The sequence below is a fragment of the Festucalex cinctus genome, chromosome 1, assembly GCF_051991245.1.
Source record: "Festucalex cinctus isolate MCC-2025b chromosome 1, RoL_Fcin_1.0, whole genome shotgun sequence".
NCBI lineage: Eukaryota > Metazoa > Chordata > Actinopteri > Syngnathiformes > Syngnathidae > Festucalex > Festucalex cinctus.
The window spans coordinates 45,873,536-45,898,630 of NC_135411.1; the positions used below are offsets into that span (position 1 = coordinate 45,873,536).

The following is a 25,095-nucleotide window of genomic DNA, read 5'->3' on the forward strand; positions in this document are numbered from 1 at the left end:
AGTAAATTTAAACATATTACCCTGTTAATTAACATCCAAATGTGTTTGATATTTACTGTATCTTGTGCCAAATTAGTTAAATATTGACTGCATCTTGTTGTTGTTGTTGTTGCAGGCGTAAAATGGGTACTTTATTATGTGTCGTAAACGTTGGGTTGCCAACTTTCTCATCCTGAAATAAGGCACAGATGCACGCCACGGTGTCATGGTGGTGTGAGCATGATGTGTGTGAAATCAGTGTATATTCTGATTAGATTCGAAATGCACAAAGTTTGTACATTCTCTTTAATCCTTAATCCAGGCCATCATTATGTAACAAAACGTCAACGAAACCACAATTTGCCTCTTTACCTAAAAAAACAAAAAACAAAAAACAGGTGCAAAAAAAAAAAAAAAAGAAGAAAAGAAATGCAAAAGAGGAGTGTGACTCACCAAATTTACTTTTTCCATGGATACTTTAACAGCACAGTCTTTTCTTTCTTACAGGCTTATCCATTTCTCTTCCTAACCGACCAGACAACACTACACATTATTATTATTATTATTATTATTATTATTATTATTATTATTATTATTATTATTATTATTATTATTATTGTTTTTTTTTTTTTTTTTTTTTTTTTTTTTATTTATTTTTTTTTTTATTTATTTATTTATTTTTATTATTTTTTTATTTTTATTTTTTCTAGCCACTTGTGCAGTATAAGCCGCTAAAACACATGCACGCGACGATGCCTGATGCCTGTGATTGGCTGACAGGTGCCGTGCTTAGTGACATTGCCGTTTTAGCTGATCTAGGCCCTGTAGAGTGCGGTTTGCTGTGTTAAGCGCTGATTGAGAAACTTGCCAGCAAGCTAAATTCTCACAGTATTTGTTCATAAATAGTGCGAGAATATATCTTGTATTGCTCCCGCTGATAAGTTCGCAGCCGACGTATTAGAGTGTAGGCGACATGAAGCTGTGACGAAACCAGGAAGTGCCCCTCTCTCTCTCTCTCTCTCTCTCTCTCTCTCTCTCTCTCTAGTTGCCTCCCTTACCTTGGAAGATCTCCACATAACGTCACACCCAGCGACTCATTTTATTGGCTACGAGCAACTTCCTTGTCACTTGTCAACCTATGGGTCCAGCCGTGGTCCAAAAATGGCAAAGATGCCGTTTGCTGCATTTCGTGTAAGAATTGAGAATTATTTTACGGGACTTTTGAGGTCCCGTACGGGACATAACAATTTAGTCCAAAATACGGGGTGTCCCGGGTATAATGGGCCAGTTGGCAACCCTATGTAAACGCCACATCTCCTTATAGTGCTTATTAATATGCTTTGAGCTTGTCTATTAAAAATGATAAAAGACAGAGCTAAATACTAACTTAGTTCAGTGACATACATGTCCCGTTTACTCGTGGGTGAATGCATATCACCAGGAGAGTAGCTATGAGTAGCTAAGTTGTAATGATATCTTACTGTGATCTGGTTCAATTTGCTATATAGTCAAATTAATATAAACGGATGTTCGACAGTGTATTTAATAAGGAGGTTGTGCACAGCTGAATATGTTACGCTTCTGACCCTGCTTTATGATAATAAATTAATGAATGACATAAACATGGCTAAATGTGCAAATTGTGTGTTCCAATATGGGGCCCACAAAACAATTATTTGTACAAGGCCCTTTAAATATTTTACAAAACGTACTACTACTACTACTACTACTAATAATAATAATAATAATAATAATAATAATAATAATAATAATAATAAGAAGAAGAAGAAGAAGAAGAAGAAGAAGAAGAAGAAGAAGAAGAAGAAGAAGAAGAAGAAGAGGAAGAAATAGTAGTAGTAGTAATAATAATAATCAATCTTGGAAATTTTGTTCTCTGTAAAAAGGTTATGTGAGGAAAAAATACCACGTTTTATAGTCAGGCAGTGTAACGGGGGCTTATATGAATTTTTGGATTTAGTTTACGATTAATTAAACAAGTCATCATTATCATCATTATCATCATCATCATTAACTGAAGTACATCCTTGCAGTTTCGTCTACAAGGCCAAATGACAGAGAGGGGAGACAAACTACGGGAAAAAATGTTCACAGTGGCGTTGCCGTGGAAACTGCGTCTTTGTGTTTTCGGTGAATAGTAGTGTCGCTCGGTTATCGACGCTGAACGAGACGTACGGTTAAAAGTCCACTCGGTGACATTGAAATGGATGACACAGTCACACAATTGCGCAAATTTATTGTAGCTAATATGGCAGTCATATTGATACAGCAAAGAATACAGTTTTTCACAATTGTCAACACACATTTCTCAATACAATAATGTCTTTCTCGATATTGCGCACACAAATGCTAAACCTGACACTCCCTTTGCAAGAAGACTCTTGCCATCAAATCTCTACGTTGTGTTCACAAAATGGAACTCATGTTTTCATTTGGTACACACAGTCGTATTTTCCAATGACACATAGCATTCATTGAGCACACACAACTAAGCTTTTGCTGCACACTACCAAGTATTTACAGCACATTGTAGTGCAAAATTGAAAACACTATTGTAAAATGGAACACACCATATGAATGACAATGATTTTGGAAAAGAAGATATTACTCCATTTGTAAAAATAACTAAGTCAAGCATAGTTTTTTTCATCAAACAAACTTAAAACAGCACACAAATATGCAGCCAAAAATATTTTATTTTTAACATGACTGAGGAATAATCATGATCAAGCATCATGATGCCTTCGGCTTCTGTCAGGCCAGAGGGCCTCGTCCACATCACAGGCGATGTTCTCCCTATCTAGACATCTCTGGAAGAACCGCCTTGAGTGGCGTATGAATCCCTGAATGGACTCGAGGCTGACGTCACCACAGGCTTCTTCCTTGGCCTGGACAAGTGGGACCTGGGTCTGGGGGTTTCGCTCATACACTTTCCACCTCCAAGCAGAAAAGAACTCCTCTATGGGGTTGAGGAATGGAGAGTATGCCTAAAATGTGGGTGGTCCTGGAACCACTGAGGTACAAGCAGAGCCCGGTGGAAACTCACATTGTCCCAGACGACAACATAATCTCAGTAAATCTTTATGGATCATCAATGTGATCTGCTGGAACAAGTTGTTTGTGGAAGTCATCAAGGAAGGCCAGCAGCAAGACCCTCAAGCCAGCCTCCCTCATGCTCACACCATGGTTTCAGCACGAATTTCATAATAGTTCTCCATCTTCTTACTACTTCTCCTCTCTGTCCTCCTGCTCCTCTCTGTTCTCCTTTAGACAATAAGATGATTTGCAATTGGCGTCACAGTGTAAAGAAGGAAAGTAAGAGTCTAAGGGAGTGTGAAATACTGACAATTTGGGTCGAGCGATTGGTAAATGAAATTAAGGTTGTGCAAATTGTGCCAAATGTTTTGTTCATGTTTGAACAGCATTGAAATAAAATATTAAGGCTTAATGCTCCATTAACATAACATTCTTCCATGCTTAAGGTGTGAATCCTAACCCTAAGTAAGACGTTTTGTTGAATATTTTTCCATCAAAAATGGATGTTTAAAAATCGATTCGGCTGCCTATTGAATCGATTCGAGAAATGCGTGCTGTAGTATCGCGATATATTGCCGAATCGATTTTTTTTAACACCCATATATATATATATATATATATATATATATGTACATATATATTAGTGCTGTCAAACGATTATAATTTTTAATCTGATTAATCACACTTTTTAATTTTGATTAATCGCGATTAATCAGCTAAATTACTTGCGTATTTGTGTAATATAAAATAAATACAAAATACCGTAACATTTTGACATTAACGCATTTTATTATCTGAATGTCATTTGCAAACATTGATTAAATGCATGTACGCAATTGCATGCATGCGTGTATTGCTCAAAACGTAACAGCATCATATCAATTGGGTGCAATTCAGCAATTATTAATTAATTAAACACAAATTACTTTTGTTTTATCTAAAGTCCCGTCGGGGTGTTTTTTTTTTAAGCGGAATTTACCACCGAGCACAACAATTGGAGTCAGCCCGCTCATTTTGGAACAACAGGCGTAGGAAATGCCGTGCATTGACCTCATCACTGACCTGCGAAGCCTTCAATGTAACCATCCGCGGTTACGTTCAAGGCTCAAGTGCGGTCCAAAAAAATAGTGCAATTAATATGCGTTAATACGTGATTAATGCGACATTTTTCTGTGATTAATTAATCTATTAACGCTTTAACTTTGACAGCCCTAATATACATACATATATATATATATATATATATATATATATATATATATATGCTTATAATTCATCTTATAATATGTCACTATATGAAACACATCATGAAGAATCAATGCTTTAATAACCAATGGAAACATGTTGATATGCAATATACACAAGACCATTCAACAGCCATGAAGTGCTTTAATGCAGACACTTTCAGTGTCAGTAAAGCTGAAATGTTATGCCCACATTTTGAAATAAATTCACATGCAAAATACTTCTGCATCAAAACATTTCATTTGAATTTGTTCAGTGCCGACGCTCATCCCACGTGTATCTCAAATCACCTTTTCCCATTGAAATGAACAGACATTATTTCGTTCAGCCCCACAAACGCAAATCGCGTCCTCCCCTCACAAAAAATAGTTGTTGTAATGTGGTTTTAAATGAGGGAAACTATCACACCAAAATATTGTACTTGGATTAAAAAAAACAACAACAAAAAAACAGGAATAACATGATTGGATAGAATTAAATATTATTATACAGTTTTCGTCACTACATCAAATAAATGTGCAGCTCATCAGTACAGCACTAACATGAGTTGTTCTTTACAGAGGATAAAGAATATAACTGTGATATTTTTTTATTGTTTGTGTTCAATCTGATGCTTAAAGGGCTATAGAACACCATGTACACAGTTTGGTGAAAACCTGCCAAAAAAAAAAAAAAAAACATATCCAAGCCACACTTGCTTATAATATACAGCATCATGACATTTTGTTTGATGGTTCTTTATTTAATGGATCATATTTTATCATTATGCAATATGGCCGACCATATACGCTCTCAGTGCTGTTTTTGGATGTCTTAAAATGAGTCCATCTGAATGTTTTCATGATGATTATCGATCCCTAAGTGTGGTAAAATTTACCACTTGAGGATGTGTGTCAATGTCACAAACAGGCCACCGCGGTGACATAACAACTGGTGGACCACCATGGCCACGCCGCCACCACGGTGACATCACAAGCAGACCACAATGTGCCTTCACAGATTGCAGACCCCCATGATGAGGTTCAGACGGCGGTGGTGACTTGCGTCAAGCACAAGTCGTTGGAGTCCTCCAGTTCCGGCGCAGAGGACATGTCCACGGCTAGTCATACGGGCCTGGGCTGCCTGGGGTCTCCGCGGTTTTCCGGGTTACACGAGTGCTCCCTCAGGGTGCTCCTGACCCGGCTCACCCCCTGGCAGTCCCTCCGGGCACCGGGGCAGCAGAAGTCCCGGAAGCATCTCTTGAAGTTCTCGTCCAGGAACGCGTAGAGGATGGGGTTGAGGCTGCTGTTGGTGTAGCCCAGCGCCACGCAGAAGAAGTAGGCGGCCATGACGGGCGTGGTCTCGGGTACGTCGGGCGACAGGGCCTTGACCAGGATGAAGATGTGGATGGGGGTCCAGCACACCACGAAGGCGGCCACCACCACCAGCACCAGGCGGGCGATGCGTCGTAGGTTGCGGTCCTTCTCGCGCGAGCCGGACAACAGGCGGACGCTCTTCAGGCGCAGGATCATCAGAGTGTAGCACACGCTGATGATGATGACGGGCACCACGAAGGCGAAGATGAACACGCAGATCTTCATGAGCGTGTCCCAGTAGCTGTACGGGTCCGGGAACTGGAGAGCGCATTCTGTTGTCCCTGCATGGCGGTCACAAACAACATTGTGAGATGTTGTAGTTCCACTTTTTGGAGATACCTGCACCAACCCTCCAAGGAAAAGCAAATTTTCAGACCTTTACTGTCAAAACAGCCATTTTAGGCCAAATAAATCACCAACAATGTGTGTGGAGCTGCAAAACATTTGAAGATTGTGAGGGACCAAGAGCTAACAATTAGCTAATTAGCACAACACAAAAATATGGCAGCAGCATCCAATACGTACACTTTCATGTTCTTCTACCTTTCTTCTTCTGTTTTTGGACTTTTTTGTTTTATTTTGTCATTTTTCAGATTTCATTTTTCATTCTTTTTTTTATATACTTTTCTGCCTTTTTGTCAAATTTCTGGAATTTTTGGCATATTTCTGCCTCTCTTCCTATTTTGGACGTTTTTGTGGCTATTTTATTTAATTTGCTTTTTATTTTTTATTTTTTGCTGTTTTTGCGGTTAATTTTCTGTCTTTTAGCAATTGTGTGTACATGGCAATTTTATCAACACTTTATGGTAATTTTCAGGATTTCTTCATTGTTTTTTGACATTTTATGGGTACTTTTGAACATTTTCTTTGCTGCTTTTTTTTTTTATTATTAAATTCTCAGACATTTTTGGCAATCTCATGAACAATTTATGGTAATTTTCTGCTTTTCCTCTTCCTTTTTGGACATTTTATGGTCACTTTTTTGACATTTTTAGGTAATTTTTAAAACCTTTCCATCTACCTTTCCTCTCTCTTTCTGACAACTTAACTCTATAAAGCCTGCACCATGAAATATATGAGAGAAAATTCTGATTCTTTATAAATAGAGTATTTATTGGTCCTTTGGAACGAAAAACTTTTTTGAATATCAACTTCCACATATGACTTTTGATTTGTGTCATATTTGATACATCCAGTCACAATGCTTTAAATTTGTACATTTATAACTATCAAAAATAATAAACAGACATATCAAACATATTAGTATTTCCAAAAATTGACCATTTTTCATTGATTTCATTGATATTGATTTCTTTTTTTTAATTGAAACCATTCATTTAAATAGTATTTAATCTAAAAAAAAATAAAGATAAATATGTTTAAAAAAAACACGTTTGCTTATATATATATATATATATATATATATATATATATATATATATATATATATATATATATATATATATATATATATATATATATTAGGGGTGTGAATTGCCTTGTACCTGACGATTCGATTCGTATCACGATTCACAGGTCACGATTCGATTCGATACCGATTAATCCCGATACGAATTTCTAAGTCGATTGTTGCGATTTTTTTTCATTCAAATTTAGAAAATACTAATCAGTAAGCTTGTAGAGTGTAAGATTTATATGAAAATGTATTATTTATTTATCTGAAATTTCAGTCTTATAGAGGTTGTAATCTGTTTCATGTTTAAACAGCATTAAAATAAAATATTAAGGCTTAATGTTCCGTTCATATAACATTCTTCCATGCTTAAGGTGTGAATCCTAAAAAAAATAAATAAAAAAAAAAATCAAAAAAAAAATCGATTTTGCCTATTATTGAATCGATTCGAGAATCGCGCGATGTAGTATCGCGATATATCGCCGAATCGATTTTTTTAACACCCCTAATATATATATATATATATATATATATATATATATATATATATATATATATATATATATATATATATATATATATATATATATATATATATATATTTTTTTTTAGAGAGCCACAGGAGCTGGACTAAAGACCCACATGTGGTTCCACAGTCGCAGGTTGCAGACGACTTTCCTATAGCCCAACCCTCCAGTGAAAAGTATGTATCGCCACATTTTGACAGATCCATCCATTGAAATATATTTCTGGAGACAGGCCTGAAAAGCATGTATCTCCAAGTGTTTGCAGACCTACCATTGTTGGTCTTGGTGCTACCCAGGACCATAGCGGGCACGCCGGCAGCGGACGACAGCGCCCAGATGAGCACGTTGATGATTTTGGCCTTGACAGGCGTGCGGAAGTCGAGAGCCTTGACGGGGTGGCACACGGCCACGTAGCGGTCCACGCTCATCATGGTGAGCGTGAAGATGCTGGTGAACATGTTGTAGTAGTCGATGGAGATGAACACCTTGCACGCCACCTCGCCGAAAGGCCACGAGCTGAGCAGGTAGTCGGTGCTCTGGAAGGGCATGGTGCTGGTCACCAGCGCGTCCGCCACCGCCAGGTTCAGGATGTAGATGTTGGTAGCCGTCTTCATCTTGGTGTACCTGACGCATGTACAAAATAAACATACCCTGCTACAATACTTGTCCTGACTGCAGTTGAGTAAATAAACAACAGGCTGTATTTTTTTCCACCATCATTCTTTCTGTAACTTTTTTGGTCCTTTTTTCTCATTAATGCTTGTTTTCTTCTCATACATCTGATCCATGCACCAGTCTTTTCACTTGCTACTTTTTTTTCTATACTGGCCTCTCGTATCTTGTGTTTTCTAGCCATTTTTCTTTCTGTCTATGCAGGTTTTATCCTTCTTTTATCTTCCACATCCATGCTGTCCTTCTTTTCCTTGTTTGTTTGGTTTCTTTCCTTTTTCCCAACTTAATTTTCTTTCTTTTTTCCTTCTCGACTTTGTTTCAAACTTGCTGACAAAACATCATCCTCTTATCTTTCTTCCGAGCCCACCAATATATCATTTTTCTTGTCACTCTTTCATCCTTTCTATCGCCCTTCTTTCTTTGTTTTGGAATCATTTGTGTATGTGTGTAGGTGAGGTTGCAAAGTTTTCCCTCATAAATGTAATTTGTCCCCCCCCACCACATCTCCACTTTTTATAACACACATTGTTTCATGTTGATAGGTTTCAAAAACAGTGTTATGAATCTAGGCGGCACGATGATGTAGTGGTTTTGTATTCATGAAAGCTAGTCATGTTTTGTTTTATTTTAGTTTAATTTTGTTACCACATTTTATCCAGTCCGTTTTTTTGCTCTTATGAATGTAAATGACATTTAAAAGATAATCACATGTGGCCTGACCCGCCACGAAAAATTGACCTTTTATTCATTGTGGATTTCTTGAGTGCTTGTATTTGACCACCTTCATGACAAGCGTAAGCGTTAAAAGGAGGGTCGCGGGATGATGATGTAAGAGCGAGGCGACGGCGGGAGGACAAAAAAAGACGCACACGCTGTGTCGGGTGTCGCGTTTCGGAACACTCTCCGTGAGGAAAAATACACAAGAACTTGTACTGCCTTTGGGGAGCAACTGCTGATTGTGCCGTTTATTTCACAAAGTCCCTCTCAAACTCCCGCCGTCGCTCTTACGTCATCATCCGCGACCCTTTTTTACGCTTACGCAAGCAAGAGTACCATCTAGTGGCGAAAACGAAATGACACCATATCCATTCACTTTTTATTTTTTATGTATCTCAAAAGTGATGTCAAGCAATTAAACTTTTCAAGAAAGCAGCAAGACTTTTTTTTTTTTTAATCACTTTGTATCATACATTAAAACGTAACATTGCCAAAAATGGAACGAAGAAACAACTGACCTGATGATGACGTACATGACCAGGCAGTTGCCCACCAGGCCCACCACGAACACCAGCGAGTACACGGCCACGATGACGGGGATGATGGGCGACATGGGCTCCGCGCCGTCGGCCTCGCCCTCCCACGACCCGTTGATGGCGTCCAAGGCCAAAGAGGCGGTGGCGGTAGTCGGCCAGGTGCACCCCACTGTTGCCGCCTCCCCCTCCCGGTCCCAGGGACACTTGTCCTCGGGCCCTCCTCCTCGACGGACGTGCACCACGCCGGTCTCCATGGACGTGCTTTCTTATTCGCTAGCTGCCTTTTTTTTCTCTCTCACTCTCACCACAACAGCATCCACAATGGCATATACAGATGTTTTACCACAATAAAAGCATCACGAGTGACCTTTACATGAATTGCAAGGGAAACAAGCTGAAACCGCATGTAAATAAATTTGGATGCGTTTTGTGCATATAGTTAAAAAGAGTTTTTGTATAAACATTGAAAAATAATTAGTTTTAATGACGTTTTATGACTACATTAGGTCTATTTTAAAAGGTACTAACTGCTTAATGGACATTTTATGAGACTAAAAACAGGAAAAGTGGTCCCCAATGTCACTTTATTGTAAATAAAATAACAATTAATGTTAAAATGAATGAATAAATAAATAAATAAATAAATAAATAAATAAATAAATACATCGTTTAATATTATCTTTTGGCGATTAAAAGCAAAACTAAGGATCAATTCCTGCCGTAACAAAAGGCTTTAAAGACATTTAATTAGGGTTTTGGCGAAATACAAAGAAAAAAAAAGAATGTGTTTTAATTGTGTGACAGGAAAGGAAAAGAAAGTATGCGCCAATAAAATAATAATGATAATAATAATAATAATAATAATAATAATAATTTTTTAGACGTACGCGACATAGTGAGACCTCTGATGTGAATGTAAGCAAAAAAAAAAAAAAGGCATTCCATACAATGTGGGGACCCCCCACAAAAAAAAAAAGCAATAACAATCTACTGTAATCACACAGCATCATCACGATCTTACCTTTGTCCCAGCTTCCAAAGAAAGTTGATGTAAATGCCACAAAGCTGACGAAGAGTGATTGAAAACGCTCATGAAAAGATTTGTAATAACGTTTGAGGCTTATTACTGCTGAGTAGGAGAAGCAGCAGATGGAGTGAACGCGTGGCTCAGTGTGCAGCTTGCTTAAGCGCTGCTCTTCAATGACGTCATCACCGGCGGCTTGACAACCAACACACCTTCTATTAATATTGTATATTATATATAAAATGTTTGTATATGACTGAAGCGTATTACTGACACGCTTGGTGGGGGTACTTTAAATAAATAACTAAATAACTAACTAAATAAATAAATAAATAAATAAATAAATAAATAAATAAATAAATAAATAAATAAATAAATAAAGTTTGATTTAATTATCACATCTATGTGTAGCCTACTATTGAAAACTAATGAATATGGTGTTCCACAGGGTTCAGTCTTAAGGCCTGTGCTGTTTGCATTGTATTTCCTGCCCCTGGGGTCCATCATAAAAAAGCATGTTATTTCCTTCCATTTAGAATTAGAAACTGTTTGCATATCATGTAAAAAGGATGCTTTGTCTTTACAGGGAGAGTCAAGTCAAAATATTTCTTAATATATATATATTTATATATATATATATATATATATATATATATATATATATATATATATATATATATATATATATATATATATATATATATATATATATATATATATATATTATATATATATATATTTCTTAACTGTGTGCCCCCAGTTTGCCACTTGTTGTCAACTAATAATAACATCACAGTGCCTATAGGATTTGGTCATGTGATGTTCGCAGGCTATAATATTGAAATGTAATATAAGTTATAGTAACATTAGCATACATGACAAGTGAAATCAACCGAACGGCCCGTATCAACTGCTTAAATATTCTTCAATGTTTGGCCTGATAATACACACAAGTTGCCACACATGGGTTACTTTAAATGAATATATTAAGGGTAAGTTTGAGTGACTTGTTTGGTTATTAGTATCATTGTATTTAAAAAAAAAAAGTAAATGAATTCTAGTCTTGAGAGAGAGAGAGACCCGTGCTGAGTTCATCCAGGGTTGCACTGAATTTGCTGGATACCACACCCCTTGGGAAAGCAAAATAACTGTCAAAAAAACAGCAAGAAAAGATGGCTGAACTTTTGAAATTTTGAAAAGGATACGAATTTGATTTGAAAATGACAATCAGCTTTGTTCAAACTCTGATATAGAAGTAGAAAATTAGTGTTTCTGTTTATACCAAGCCAGTTATGCAGACCAACAAACAATTCCACACCAACTGACAGGGAGACAACGTTCGCAATTATGCGCATATATAACTATATATGCATATACAAGATGCACAATTAAAAGGTACTTAAAATGAACTGCATGGTCTGAATGTTGCCAGAAAAAAAGCCATTTACTGCACCAATGTCATAAAACATCTCACTTAACAGTATGCCAGACAGCACCATATACACAAGCTTTAGGACTTCATTTGGCATGATGAGACAAAAATGTAACTTTATGACCACAATCATTAAAAGCTATATTTGGAAAGGAGTCAACAAAGCTTACGACAAAAAGTACACCATCTCAACCTTGAAACATAGAGATGCATCTCTGATGTTTTGTTTGGTGCATGAGCTTCAACGGCACAGGCAATGTACTCAAAATGGATTGCAACATGAATGCAGCATGTTGAAAGAAATTACAGTAGGACAATTGACATTCATCAGCAACGAAGGTGCACATGGGACACACTTGGACTTTCCAATATGACCATGATCCAAAACACAAAGCCAAGTTGACTCATCAGTGACAATAGCAGAAAAAAAAGTGAACAGCTAGTGGACCATGTCATTATTTTCTTTATTATTTTCTTTTGATTATGTTCTTCTGAAATATCCCGTGGTTTGATCTGAACCACATAAAAATAAATGTGTTTTGCCTGATCACTTTTTAAAGAATGCTACACATCTTACAAATTCTCAAATTTATGAGCACAACTGTAGCCGGCAGACACCGCCACAGTTTGTTGCCATGCAAAATTCGTAGAGCTAACATAACTGCGTGCCCCACAGGCCTATTAAAAATGAGACACTTTAGGGACGCTCAAATGCATCTTTATTCTTTACTCATGTGAAAGATACATTTTTTTTTATTTTTTAGGTTTTGGTATGAATGTACAAAAATGAAATGATATTTTGGATCCTGCTCTTTGCCGGAGAGGCAGTTTGTCACTTAGCACTGGTTGCTTGGAGACATCACACATTGATGGAACGGTGAAGAGGAAGGGAAAAAAAAAAAAAATTACAAGGCCGCGTGGTATACACAATATCGCACAAAGTGAATTTACTTCGGACGGTTTTTGCCCTCCGGCTACAGAAACAGTAAAGTACAATAACAAGAATGAAACCTTGACACGGTTATAAAACATAAGAATGATATCGCCACTGTTAACCCCGAACCAAGTTCTGACACCTTTTTACAGCAACACCGGAAAGAAGAAAATAGCCATTGACACACAACTTTTAAAACTGTTCCTTGTTAGGGGGAATTGCTAATTGATGTTCATAAACTCAAACCCACCATTATCACTGTTTCCATATAGCCATGTAATGACTGTTGAAAAACAGTGCTTATATTTTGTTTTTCTCTTACTATAAGGTGCATATGATGAAAAATAATTTAAATAAAAAATATTTACACTGCTACTATGACAGTAATAGCTTTCATTATTAGCTAGGTTAGACTGCTGCTACGATGAGTTAGCTGCTAACACTAGCAGCTAATGACACCCTTATCCCCTATCCGCCCTTTTCCTATATTCCCGCACTTTATAGTAACCTAATATAGCCTATAGTGCACTCATATTGGCGGTACGACAGCCAGATCACTAAAAAAAATATATTTCTGTAGTATATGGTGAATATATTGCTTTGATTCTCCTGCTTGCACTGTCGCTCACACCATTTTTTCATGCTCACAATTCATTGTGGTCTATATCAACCGGTCGAGTGACCAACCGATGTTCACTACTTTTCAAAGTGCATTGTGGGTAATTTGTGCAATACTTTTCTTTTACAATTGGACATTCGGACACCCCTACAAAATGGTATGACCCCTTAATAGCACACTAGTGCGCACATGTGGACACAGGTATAGACAATGCTTCGACGATGACTAGCTGGTAATGCTAGCGGCTAATGTTAACAAGCTTTTTAAAGCAGCTTACAGTAGTAGTTAACTGACATCGTTATTTTCAGTCGTTCTTATTTATTGAAGTGTCACAATGGTACTGTTGATGCATTGTTAGGTGTCGTCTTGGTCTCATGATGTCATAATGTGAACGGCATGATGAGAACGACTGTTTAAACACCAGATCTAATTGAACTAGGACATTTATTGGTCGACTCAAGGTTCAAACACCTGTCGTGCCGTTAAGCTCCTCATTAGAGAACAGCAAAAAGTACTAAAACATTTAACAGTTGGATATGTGCATTCAAAAGCTTAGAGAAGGTCGCATTAAGTTTACCTGTAAAGGTTTGAATGCATTTTAGGCTCATCCTGAAATTTCACCCAAAAGCCAAATATCCCTAACTTTTTGTAAGTAGTGTATATAGGTGGGCCAAAAGACACAGTTATTTTTATTTATTTATTATTATTATTTTTCATTTTTAATAATATCCTAACATTTACATCCATCCATTTTCTGAACCTCTTGCTCCTCACAAGGGTCTCGGGGGGTGCTGGCGCCTATCTCAGCTGGCTCTGGCCAGTAGGTGGGGGACACCCTGGACTGGTTGCCAGACAATCACAGGGCACACGGAGACAAACAACCATCCCCACTCACAAGCACACCTAGGGACAATTCCAATTAACCTGCTGTGCATGTCTTTGGAATGTGGGAGGAGACCGGAGTACCCGGAGAAGAGCCACGCAGGCACGGGAAGAACATGCAAAATCCACCCAGGAAGGACGGAGCCTGGACTCGATCTTGCTTTCCTCAGTACTGGGAGGCGGACGTGCTAACCACTAACCCACCATGCCACCCTGAAAATATCATACTGCATTTATTCGGGGTGTGCTCAAAAAAATGATACGGCAATACATCGTCACAGGCCTCATTCAATGCACGTATCGGTACGCATGCGTCAGAATCGATATTGCAAACCAGTCAGCCACTGTTGCGCCCTTAGTTATAGGAAATTGAAAATGATTTTTGCTCCAGTCAATTCATTAGCGATGAAAATGACATCTTTTAAGAATTTTATTTTGAGCCCAGACATTCATAATAGGTCTGATAGGTGGTTCCAGCAGGATGAGGCATACACAGAGAGACACAATGCAGTTGTTATGGCAGTGCTTTTTAGAGGTAATGATCTCCCGTTACGACAATGTTAACTGGCCAGACTTGACTAGCCCTGGCTTCTTCGTGTGGCAAGGACAGAGTTTATGTCAACAAACCGGAAACCCTGGAGCAACTAAAGGAGAACATTAATAAAGAAATGAGAGAAGTGATATCTGACAAGCTAACCTTGCAGCTGTTGTGGAGCACATCAGGCAACGAAGCAAATAAATAAAAACATAAATGGACACCATTTGAAAGATGCAATTTTTCATCAGTAATATATAGAGGATCCTTGTCCTGTAAATGACAAATTTGTGAATTCTGGCTCACACAGCTGACAACAGCCTCAAGTGCTTTCTGCTATGATTAGCCCGTCTTCTGCATTGAACCCATTTCTTACATTGTTGGGTGGTGGAATTTTGTACTTTCTATTTCACAAGTCAAATCATACAATTATGATAACTGCAAGCTGCTAATGTTAATGTGTGTTCTTTATAAACAAAGACTCCATCTTCTAAGTCAACACAGATGTCCAAAATGGCATCGTTATCACAACGCATTTTAGTTACGTATGCAGGTTTACTTCCTTTTTTTTTTTTTTTATTTTGTTCCTTAGTAGGCCTATTATTCAAATTATTTATAATGCTAATGAAAATGTTCATGAAGGATAATTACCATCATTTTCTGATGAAAAATAACATTAAGGATTCACACATTGTATGACGTGTCATTTGAGTTTACAATAACATGAAAGGCCTTTTTAAACTAAACAATGTTCTGATAAACAACAAGTATTCACACTCATATAGGAATACACTGCTTAAGTGGAAATATTACGGAACATTTCTGTTCATTTCTGCCCACCCATCAAGTGCGAAATTTAAAATCTATATTTTTATTTCCTGAAATTATTTACTACCCCACCCGACCATACCCCACTAAATCACAACCTGCAATCACCCAGCACACAAAACAAACACTGAAATAAACAGTGACCCTAACATGAGAAGGCTTCCCTAATGCATTATATACCTGAGAAAGCGGACATCATAGAGACTACCTTGGGACATTCATCGAAAAATAATAAAACACGCAGATGCTTTTACGTGACCCTGACCACCAAATAGTGGCACCATTAGAATAAAAGTGCACGGCGGGGGCAGATGGGGGACACACCATCTGTTTGAGGGACCAGAGTTCACCATTGTAAATAGCACTTGAAGAGCAGAGCGGCAGCCAGGATCTATGATTCTCTCGAACAATATTGACACTGTGTGCGCGCGCGTGTGCGTGTGTGTGGGCGCATCTTTCACACATCAACGCATCAAGGATGAGAGCAGCAACAAGGAACTGCTCGTCATTCCTTTTTTTTGTAAGGCTGAATGCTGCTAAGATGGCTGACATTGACAGACATGCAAACGTGACATGGCTGACGTCGATAACTGCGTTGGCCATTTCCATAAGGTCAAAAAGGAGAACATATTTGAAAAAATTCATGTGCGTTCCCTTGCTATAATGTGGTTCACTTTTCACAGCCTTGCTGTTTCGCGCATTTTTTTTTATTTTCTATACAGTAATGTACTGTTTTATAGAATTTATAAAGGCTTGAACATTGAGAATGTTTAAACAAGAGAAATGTGAGAAAATGTAAATGGTTCAATGAGAAAAGTGGATCAACTGTGTGGTGAGGCGTTTTAGAGCCTTAAAACATTTAGAATAAATGCAAAACATAAAGCTAACTACTTCGCAGATTTAATTATTGCGGGTATTTTTTGGAACCTAAACCCAGTGGAAAATGAGGGAACACTGTACATCAGACTCGCGTATTTTCATCAAGTTTTTCATGGTTTATAGATCATGTTTGTGTAACTAAATGGTATCAATAAAAAGTCAAACTTCTTGACAATTTATTTAGTTTACAGTACCATGTTTTTAAACCTAAGCAGTGACATGCTTCTGCAAAAGTGCAACGTAGCATAAAACATAGCTTATTTTGAAAAGCAACTAAGAATAAAATGTCTTCAAGGATGACAACTTGACACACCTGCTGCTCGCCTCTTGCTTTAATGCTTCTCTGTCCCTGCGTGACTTTCTATGACTGCGCTGCCCTGATTTTTGCTAGCGCTACCTTTTTGCTGATGTCAAAGAAGACGGTGAGGAAATGACGTAGTCAGCCACACGCAGTGTTGCCGGTAACGTAACGCGTTACTCAAAAAGTTGCTTTCTAAAGTAACTAATAGTCTAACGCGTTACTTTATTCTACAAAGTAGTCTGATTAAAGTTACTGTCCAGAGAATCAATGCGTTACTCCACATTTTCATGAAGAAGGCAAACTATCTCACTGTTGTAACAGTCACAAACAACTACTGCTAACTACGAAGATGAGGCAGAAGTCATTGATCACCACACTGAATTCAGCCATGGTCTGGTCATGAATGGTTTGCACATTCAAAACAAAAGTGATGATACTTTTACTACTAGTTTTATTAACCAACAGGCACACAACACAACAAAAAAAAGTGTGCATTATGGACCATAAAAGTGGTAAAAAAAAATAATTTATTTCCATCCTCAACTGGTCCGTGAAGCATTATGGGATGAGGTCGTCTCCGCCCTCTCGCCAGGGGGAGTGACGTCAGACAAGTTACGTTTTCAGTAGGGGTGGAACAAAAAAACGATCCGACCGAACCATCGTTCGTCAAGGGGAGCTAAACGACTGTATCGGTTGCGAGTGAGGCTTTATGGTTTTCATAACAATAGCAAGAGTTCTGCGCCGTGCTCTACTTGTTTTGTTTACATTTCAGTAGCATCACCATTCAAGCTACTTCCGTGTTTCCGTGCTCGCGACACGGCGCGCGCGCGCGCAACGAGTGACAACATACAAATGGAGACAGTTAGCAGAAGCCGGTGCGGTACGTCTCGGTATTTCCATGGCTATCGAGTCCTCTCGGTGCACTTGTATGTCCCGGGCCGGCGTTGGTACTGCGCGCGAGCCAAAAAGAATAACTCCCGTGACGATCCAATGCATGGATTCAAACGACACAGGTATGTCCCACAGCCAACACACCAGCTAAGCTAAAAGCACACTGCAAGTATCTCATTTCTCAGTTTGTGGCTCCCTGTCAACGTCTACAACTAGCATGAGCAGCAGATAGGAGAACTGAGACGTGCCCGCGACTACGACAGCCCAAAAAACAAAATATAAACAGTAGTGATTCTGTGGTCATCATCGTGTCTCAGATTAAAAAAACAAAAAAAGATGTCATACATTAACCAAAAATGAAAGTGATGACAAAAGAAAAAACAATTGTTAAATACAAAAATTGTTGATTAAAAAGGGAAATGAACTTTTGGAAATATTTTTGCATATATTAAGTGGTTAAAATGTGTTTGATAGATTTATTGTTCCATAAGGTGGCTTCATATTTCTTTTGGCTGGACGGTAGGTTTATTTCATGTCTTAAATTTATGTTTCTGAAATACTTCACAATGTGCAAATATTCTGTTTAATTGTGTTGGTGTCTGTCTAAAGGTTAAATATTTATATTTAACATTAAATTATCAACCTTTTGTTTTCCTGATCCTTATTTTGAAGAGAAAAAACAAACAAACCAAAAAACAATTATAACTGTCAATAACTACTAATAAATATTTAAACTGATACATGTGTACACACTGGAATAGCGGAACAAACAAACAATAGAGGAATTTAGTGGATTTTTATTTTTTGTTTTATAAAAAGTATTTACGTTACAAGAAGTCAAGAGAGACTGCCTATTTTGTTTTTCATTAAAAAAAACACTTTATTTTCATGTTAAAAATGCACTTTCAATAAAGTATTTGGAACTCCGTTTCTACTGCATTATTTTTATGTTGAGATGGTGTTATCGGCAGCTGCTGAAAGTAACTAAAAAAGTAACTTTTAATCTAACTTAGTTACTTTTAAAATCAAGTAATCAGTAACGCAATTTAGTTACTTTTAAAACCAAGTAATCAGTAAAGTAACTAAGTTACTTTTTCAAGGTAACTGTGGCAACACTGGCCACACGTGCAGCTTTGTTCATTTATTGAACCAATGACATAGGAGATTTTTAACTGAAGCCACTTTTGGCCAATCACAGACCAGTTGTGACAAACGTGGGGTGGGACTGATGTTGGGTCACATAAACTCAACCGTGGCTCTTTTTATTTAAAAAGGAGGACAAACCAGCGTCCTGCTTACCCCGGGATTACAACACATGCGTGTACGTTGCGTTTCTGCTCCGCTCCGTCTTGACTGCATGCTCCAGACACACCAATTTTATGGACAACACTCACCTGTTTCGTACAGCCGCGGTTCAGAGCCTCCGTCGGCGACAACCTCCCGTCTCTCGCGTGATGGTGCACGATCATGTGGCATTAAAAACAACGACAAACACACAGAAAGTCTGTGCTCAACAGAGAAGCAGAAAGAGAGGTGGACTTCCTTTGATTGAACACACCGTCCACTCCCATAGCTTCTGCTATGACGTCCCATGCGGCATCCTTTTTTAAGTTGTCCTCCTAAAAAGGATATGCTGTGTCATATAATTCTGTGGCTTCCCACCTCCATTATAAATCTCTCCTCGTCCGTGTTCGCTGGTATTAAGCGTTAAGTATTGTGACGTTTTGCTGACATGATTGTGAAATAGGATCTGGCAAGTATTTTATTCTGTAAAGTAACCAGAAATTTTATTTTGAAACTGCGTCGATCTTCCTGTCCCGCTCGATATGTTCTGTGATAATTTGCCATTTGACTCATGTCTGGCAAAAATAGAAAATAGGTCTATCCATGTAGCCGCGAGGGGGCGCAAGCCAGTGTCTTCTGGTGCCGGTCCCAAGCCCGGATAAATACAGAGGGTTGTGTCAGGAAGGGCATCGGACGTAAAACTATCGCCAAAACAAACATGCGAATCAAATATATGACTTCCATAACGGATCGGTCGGGGCCCGGGTTAACAACGACCGCCATCGGTGCTGTTGACCTACAGGGTGCTGGTGTAAACTGGACTACTGTTGGTCAAAGAAGGAGAGGAGGAAGGTGTGTTCATAGGTAGAAAGAGAAGAGGAACACCAAAAGTTTAGGACTGACAGTAGGGACTTTGAATGTTGGAAGTATGGCAGGAAAAGCTAGAGAGTTGGTTGACATGATGCAGAGGAGGAAGGTGGATATATTGTGTGTTCAGGAGACCAGGTGGAAAGGGAGCAAAGCTAGAAGTTTAGGAGCTGGTTTCAAATTGTTCTACCATGGTTTAAATGAGAAGAGAAATGGAGTAGGAGTGGTCGTGAAGGAGGAGTTTGTTAAGAACGTCCTGGAGGAAAAAAAAGAGTGTCAGATAGGGTGATGAGCCTGAATGTACGAATCAAAGGTGTGATGAACAATGTCGTTAGTGGGTATGCGATACAGGCAGAATGTGAGCTGGAGGAGAAGGAGGACCTTTGGTTGGAACTTGAGGAAATGATGCAGAGCATCCCTAGAAGTGAGAGAGTTGTCATTGGTGCAGACTACAATGGACATGTTGGTGCAGGAAACTGAGGAGATGAGGAGGTGATGGGCGGGTTTGGTATCCAGGAGAGGAATGCAGAAGGACATATGGTGGTTTGCAAAAGGGATTGAAATGGCTGTTGTGAATACTTTCTTTAAGAAGAGGCAGAAACATGGGGTGACCTACACAAGAGTGGAGGTAGAGGTACACAGGTAGACAACATCTTGTGTAGACGGTGTAATTTAAAAGAACGAAGAGTAGAAGAGGTGACTGTTGTGGACCAGGAAGTAGCAAAGATTAGTAAGGATGAAGTGAGAAGGGCATTGAAGAGGATGAAGAGTGGAAAGGTACTCGGTCCTGATGATATACCTGTGGAGGTATGGAAGTGTCTAGGAGAAATAGCATTAGTAGAATTTCTGACTGGGTTGTTCAACAGGATCTTAGATAGTGAGAAAATGCCTGAGGAATGGAGGAGAAGTATGCTGGTGCCCATTTTGAAGAACAAGGGAGACGTGCAGAATTGTGGCAACTACAGAGGAATAAAGCTGATGAGCCACACAATGAAGCTATGGGAAAGAGTAGTGGAAGCCAGACTGAGGGCAGAGGTGAACATTTGTGAGCAGCAGTAAACAAGAAAAAAAAAAAAAAAAGTACGACAGATGCAGTATTTGCTTTGAGGATGTTGATTGAGAAGTACAGAGAAGGTCAGAAGGAACTGCATTGTTGTGTCTTCATAGACCTGGAGAAAGCTTATGACAGGGTGCCCTGAGAGGAACGGTGGTTTTGTATGAGGAAGTCTGGAGTGGCAGAGAAGTATGTTTAAGTGGTGCAGGACATGCATGAGGACTGTAAGACAGTGGTGAGGTGTGCTGTAGGTGTGATGGAGGGGTTCAAGGTGGAGGTGGACTACATTAAGGATCAGCGATGAGCCTCCTCTTGTTCGCTATGGTAATGTGTCCACTGATGACGAGGTTAGACAGGAATCCCCATGGACGATGATGTTTGCAGATGATATAGTGATCTGTAGTGAGAGCAGGGAACAGGTGGAGGAGAAGCTAGAGGCGTGGAGGTTTGCCCTGGAAAGGAGGGAAAAGAAGGTTAGCCGTAGCAAGATGGCGTATCTGTGTGTGAATGAGAGGGACCCAAGTGGAAGAGTGAGGTTACAGGGAGAAGAGACCAAGAAGTTAGAGGAGTTTAAGTATTTAGGGTCAACAGTTCAGATCAATGGAGAGTGTGGAAAAGAAGTCAAGAAGCGGGTGGAGAAAAGTGTCAGGTGTGATAGAAGAGTTTCAGCTAAAATGAAAGGAAAGGTTTATAAAACTGGTGAGACCAGCAATGTTGTTTGGTCTGGAGACAGTGCCACTGAGGAAACGACAGGAGGCAGAGCTGGAGGTGGAAGAGATGAAGATGCTGAGGTTCTCTTTGGGAGTGACCAGGATGGATAGGATCAGGAATGAGTACATCAGAGGGACAGCACATGTTAGAGGCTTTGGAGATAAAGTTAGAGAGGCCAGACTGAGATGGTTTGGACATGTCCAGAGGAGAGACAGTGAGTTTATTGGCAGAAGGATGCTGAGTTTCCAAATGCCAGGCAGAAGATCGAGAGGAAGACCAAAGAGAAGGTTTATGGATGTAGTTAAAGAGGACATGAAGGTAGTTGGTGTGAGAGCAGAGGATGCAGAGGACAGGGTTAGATGGAGGCAACTGATTCGCTGTGGCGACCCCTGAAGGGAAAGGCCGAAAGAAGAAGAAGAAGAATCCGTGCGGCGGGCTCCGGCACGATGCAGCTGAGCCGCAGTCGATCCGCGGCGCATACGCAGCCATTGTAATTTGAACAAGCTGATAGAATGGAAACGAATCGGCTGTGACGCCGGAGCCGAGACACAATGCACACGCATACGGTGTAATCCCGGGGTTAGGGCTGCACAGAATGCAGGACACATCACTGAAAATTCGGACTGTCCTGCCTAAATCAGTACGCCTGGCCACCCTAATCCCCCAATGGATCCGTACACACGTTGAAGTGAACAATACGCCAGTTGAAGCTCAAGTAGCTCGATGCTACTTAGGTCGCGCCAGCTAGCTAGTGTCTTGTGAAAGTACAGTAGTAGCCCCACTTTTTGTCCTTTCTCCACATTTCAGATTTCAAACAAAGATATAAAATCAGATTTTGTGTGTGTGTGTGTGTGTGTGTGTGTGTACTTGTACATACTACATTGTGAGAACCAAAATACTTATCTATCCAACAGAATGAGGACATTTTTGTGAAGTGAGGACATTTTGGTTGGTCCTCACAACCAATGGCGGAGCCAGAGGGGGGGCCGGGGTGGCACGTGCCCCTGCTGAAATGTGATTGGACCCAGCAGACGCCAAATGATTGACATATCACGGCACCGGCGCAGTGACGTCGCACGCCTTGCCGATGCAGCCTGCCAGCATTTTTTCCAAGCAGACGCCTACTAATTGTTATGCCCCTCCTGAACAGTGGCTGGCGCTACTTACGACAAAGCATTATAATCCACCTCACTTAGGAGTCTGGAGAAGGAGAATCATCTGTTTTAAGGAGCAGTCTCCTGAGTACCGAGAATGCATGTTGGCGTTTGGCTATATCATGTTTGTTTGCCTGTGAGACGTGAGTGACTGTTTAAAATAACTTTTATGTTCAGATTATGGGTGTCAAAATTGTCACGTTATTATCTCGTTAACTTAAAGTGCCTTTAACGGCACTATTTTTTTTTAAACTCTCGATTAACGACCGCTCCTTATTTGGAAAGCCTCTACTCAGGGAATTCTAGTCACCACGCAGTAGAAACGTCCACGTCAAAACTACCCAATAGAAAAGCACTGGAGCTAAAATACAGTGTTTAAGGGGCAGAATATAGGTGGAGGAGCCATTTGGACTGTGTCTCACCACTACCACCCGTGCCTTGCTTTGAAAGAACGCACTCGGTTAGCCGTTGCGTTCGCACCGAGCACCAAGAGGCGTCCATGGGCACTCGGAAACCCCTGTGAGAGTAAAGAGCCGAATGGACGCCGTCTTGACAGTTGGAGTGAGCCCAATCCTATTTATCTTTAAATGTGAGGCGTATTTTATTCAGCATCTCCACAAAATATCTCATCAAGGTGAAAGTGAAACTACCGATGTGTTCGCTGTAACAGTAGAGCGGCCTCAGCTGCGTCTCTCATCCGAGAACTTAACAAAATAAAAGCGTCCGACGTCATTAAAAGGAGTCACTATAACACAATTTAGCAGTAATAAATTAAATGATACTGCCTAATGTGTGGGGATTGGCGTCAAGTTGTATTTTACAATTTTAAAATGTGCAGAAACTCGCAAGTTACTTATTGTTTAAAATTACAGAGCTATTAATATGAAAAGAACACATCGGTCGTTTCTGGTTCCTATGCAGTAAAAATTTGTCATTTTACAATGCACATCCTATTTCACTTAACAAAATAAAAGCCTACGCGAATGCATATATTTGTGGGGATTGTGTTGTACTTTACAGTTTTAAAAATGTGCATAATTTCACAAGTTACTTCATGTTAAAAATTAGGCAGCTCCTAATATGAAAAGAGAAATGCATTGAGCTTTCACTATTGTCTTACAAATGCAATTATACCATGTTGTAGTGATACAAAAATGACCAAAACAAATCAGTCACGCTTTGGTTTGGTTTTACAGTACAGCACATATTTTTATTTTTTTTTTAAACTTTGTTTTTCTTGAATTGTTATGAAATTACTCTATCAATGAATTTTTAAATTCTTTTAATTGAATTGTTATGCTTCCCACGGGCTCACCACCGGTGGGAGGGGCCAAAGGGGCCGGGTGCAGAGTAGGCTGGGTGGCAGCCAAAGGCGGAGACCTTGGCGGACCGATCCCCGGCTACAGAAGCTGGCTCTCGGGACATGGAATGTCACCTCTCTGGCAGGGAAGGAGCCCGAGCTGGTGTGTGAGGCTGAGAAGTTCCGACTCGACATAGTCGGACTCGCCTCCACACACGGCTCGAGAGGGGTTGGACTCTCTTCCACTCTGGAGTCGCCCACGGTGAGAGGCGCAGAGCAGGTGTGGGCATACTTATTCCCCCCTGGCTCGGCGCCTGTACGTTGGGGTTCACCCCGGTAGACGAGAGGGTAGCCTCCCTCCGCCTTCGGGTGGGGGGACGGGTCCTGACTGTTGTCTGTGCATATGCACCAAACAGCAGTTCAGAGTACCCACCCTTTTTGGAGTCCTTGGAGGGTGTGCTGGAGAGCGCTCCCCCTGGGGACTCCCTCGTCCTGCTGGGGGACTTCAACGCTCACGTGGGCAATGACAGTGAGACCTGGAGGGGCGTGATTGGGAGGAACGGCCCCTCTGATCGGAACCCGAGCGGCGTTCTGTTATTGGACATCTGTGCTCGTCACGGTTTGTCCATAACGAACACCATGTTCAAGCATAAGGGTGTCCATATGTGCACTTGGCACCAGGACACCCTAGGCCGCAGTTCGATGATCGACTTTGTAGTCGTGTCATCGGATTTGCGGCCGCATGTTTTGGACACTCGGGTGAAGAGAGGGGCGGAGCTGTCAACTGATCACCACCTGGTGGTGTGTAGGCTCCGATGGTGGGGGAAGATGCCGGTCCGACCTGGCAGACCCAAACGTATTGTAAGGGTTTGCTGGGAACATCTGGCGGAATCCCCTGTCA

The 25,095-nt window shown here is 40.0% G+C and overlaps 1 protein-coding gene across 1 annotated transcript; it reads right to left on the reverse strand.

Moving 5' to 3' along the window:
* Positions 1–4,365: 4,365 nt before the first annotated feature.
* On the reverse strand, positions 4,366–10,456 carry oprk1 (opioid receptor, kappa 1). The gene is made up of 3 exons (XM_077537592.1): positions 9,482–10,456; positions 7,846–8,198; positions 4,366–5,914 (listed from the first exon to the last, which is right to left on the reverse strand). The coding sequence occupies exons 1-3, from the start codon at positions 9,751–9,753 to the stop codon at positions 5,382–5,384; spliced, it is 1,158 nt and encodes a 385-aa protein (XP_077393718.1). The 5' UTR covers positions 9,754–10,456; the 3' UTR covers positions 4,366–5,381.
* Between the last annotated feature and the right edge of the window lie 14,639 nt (positions 10,457–25,095).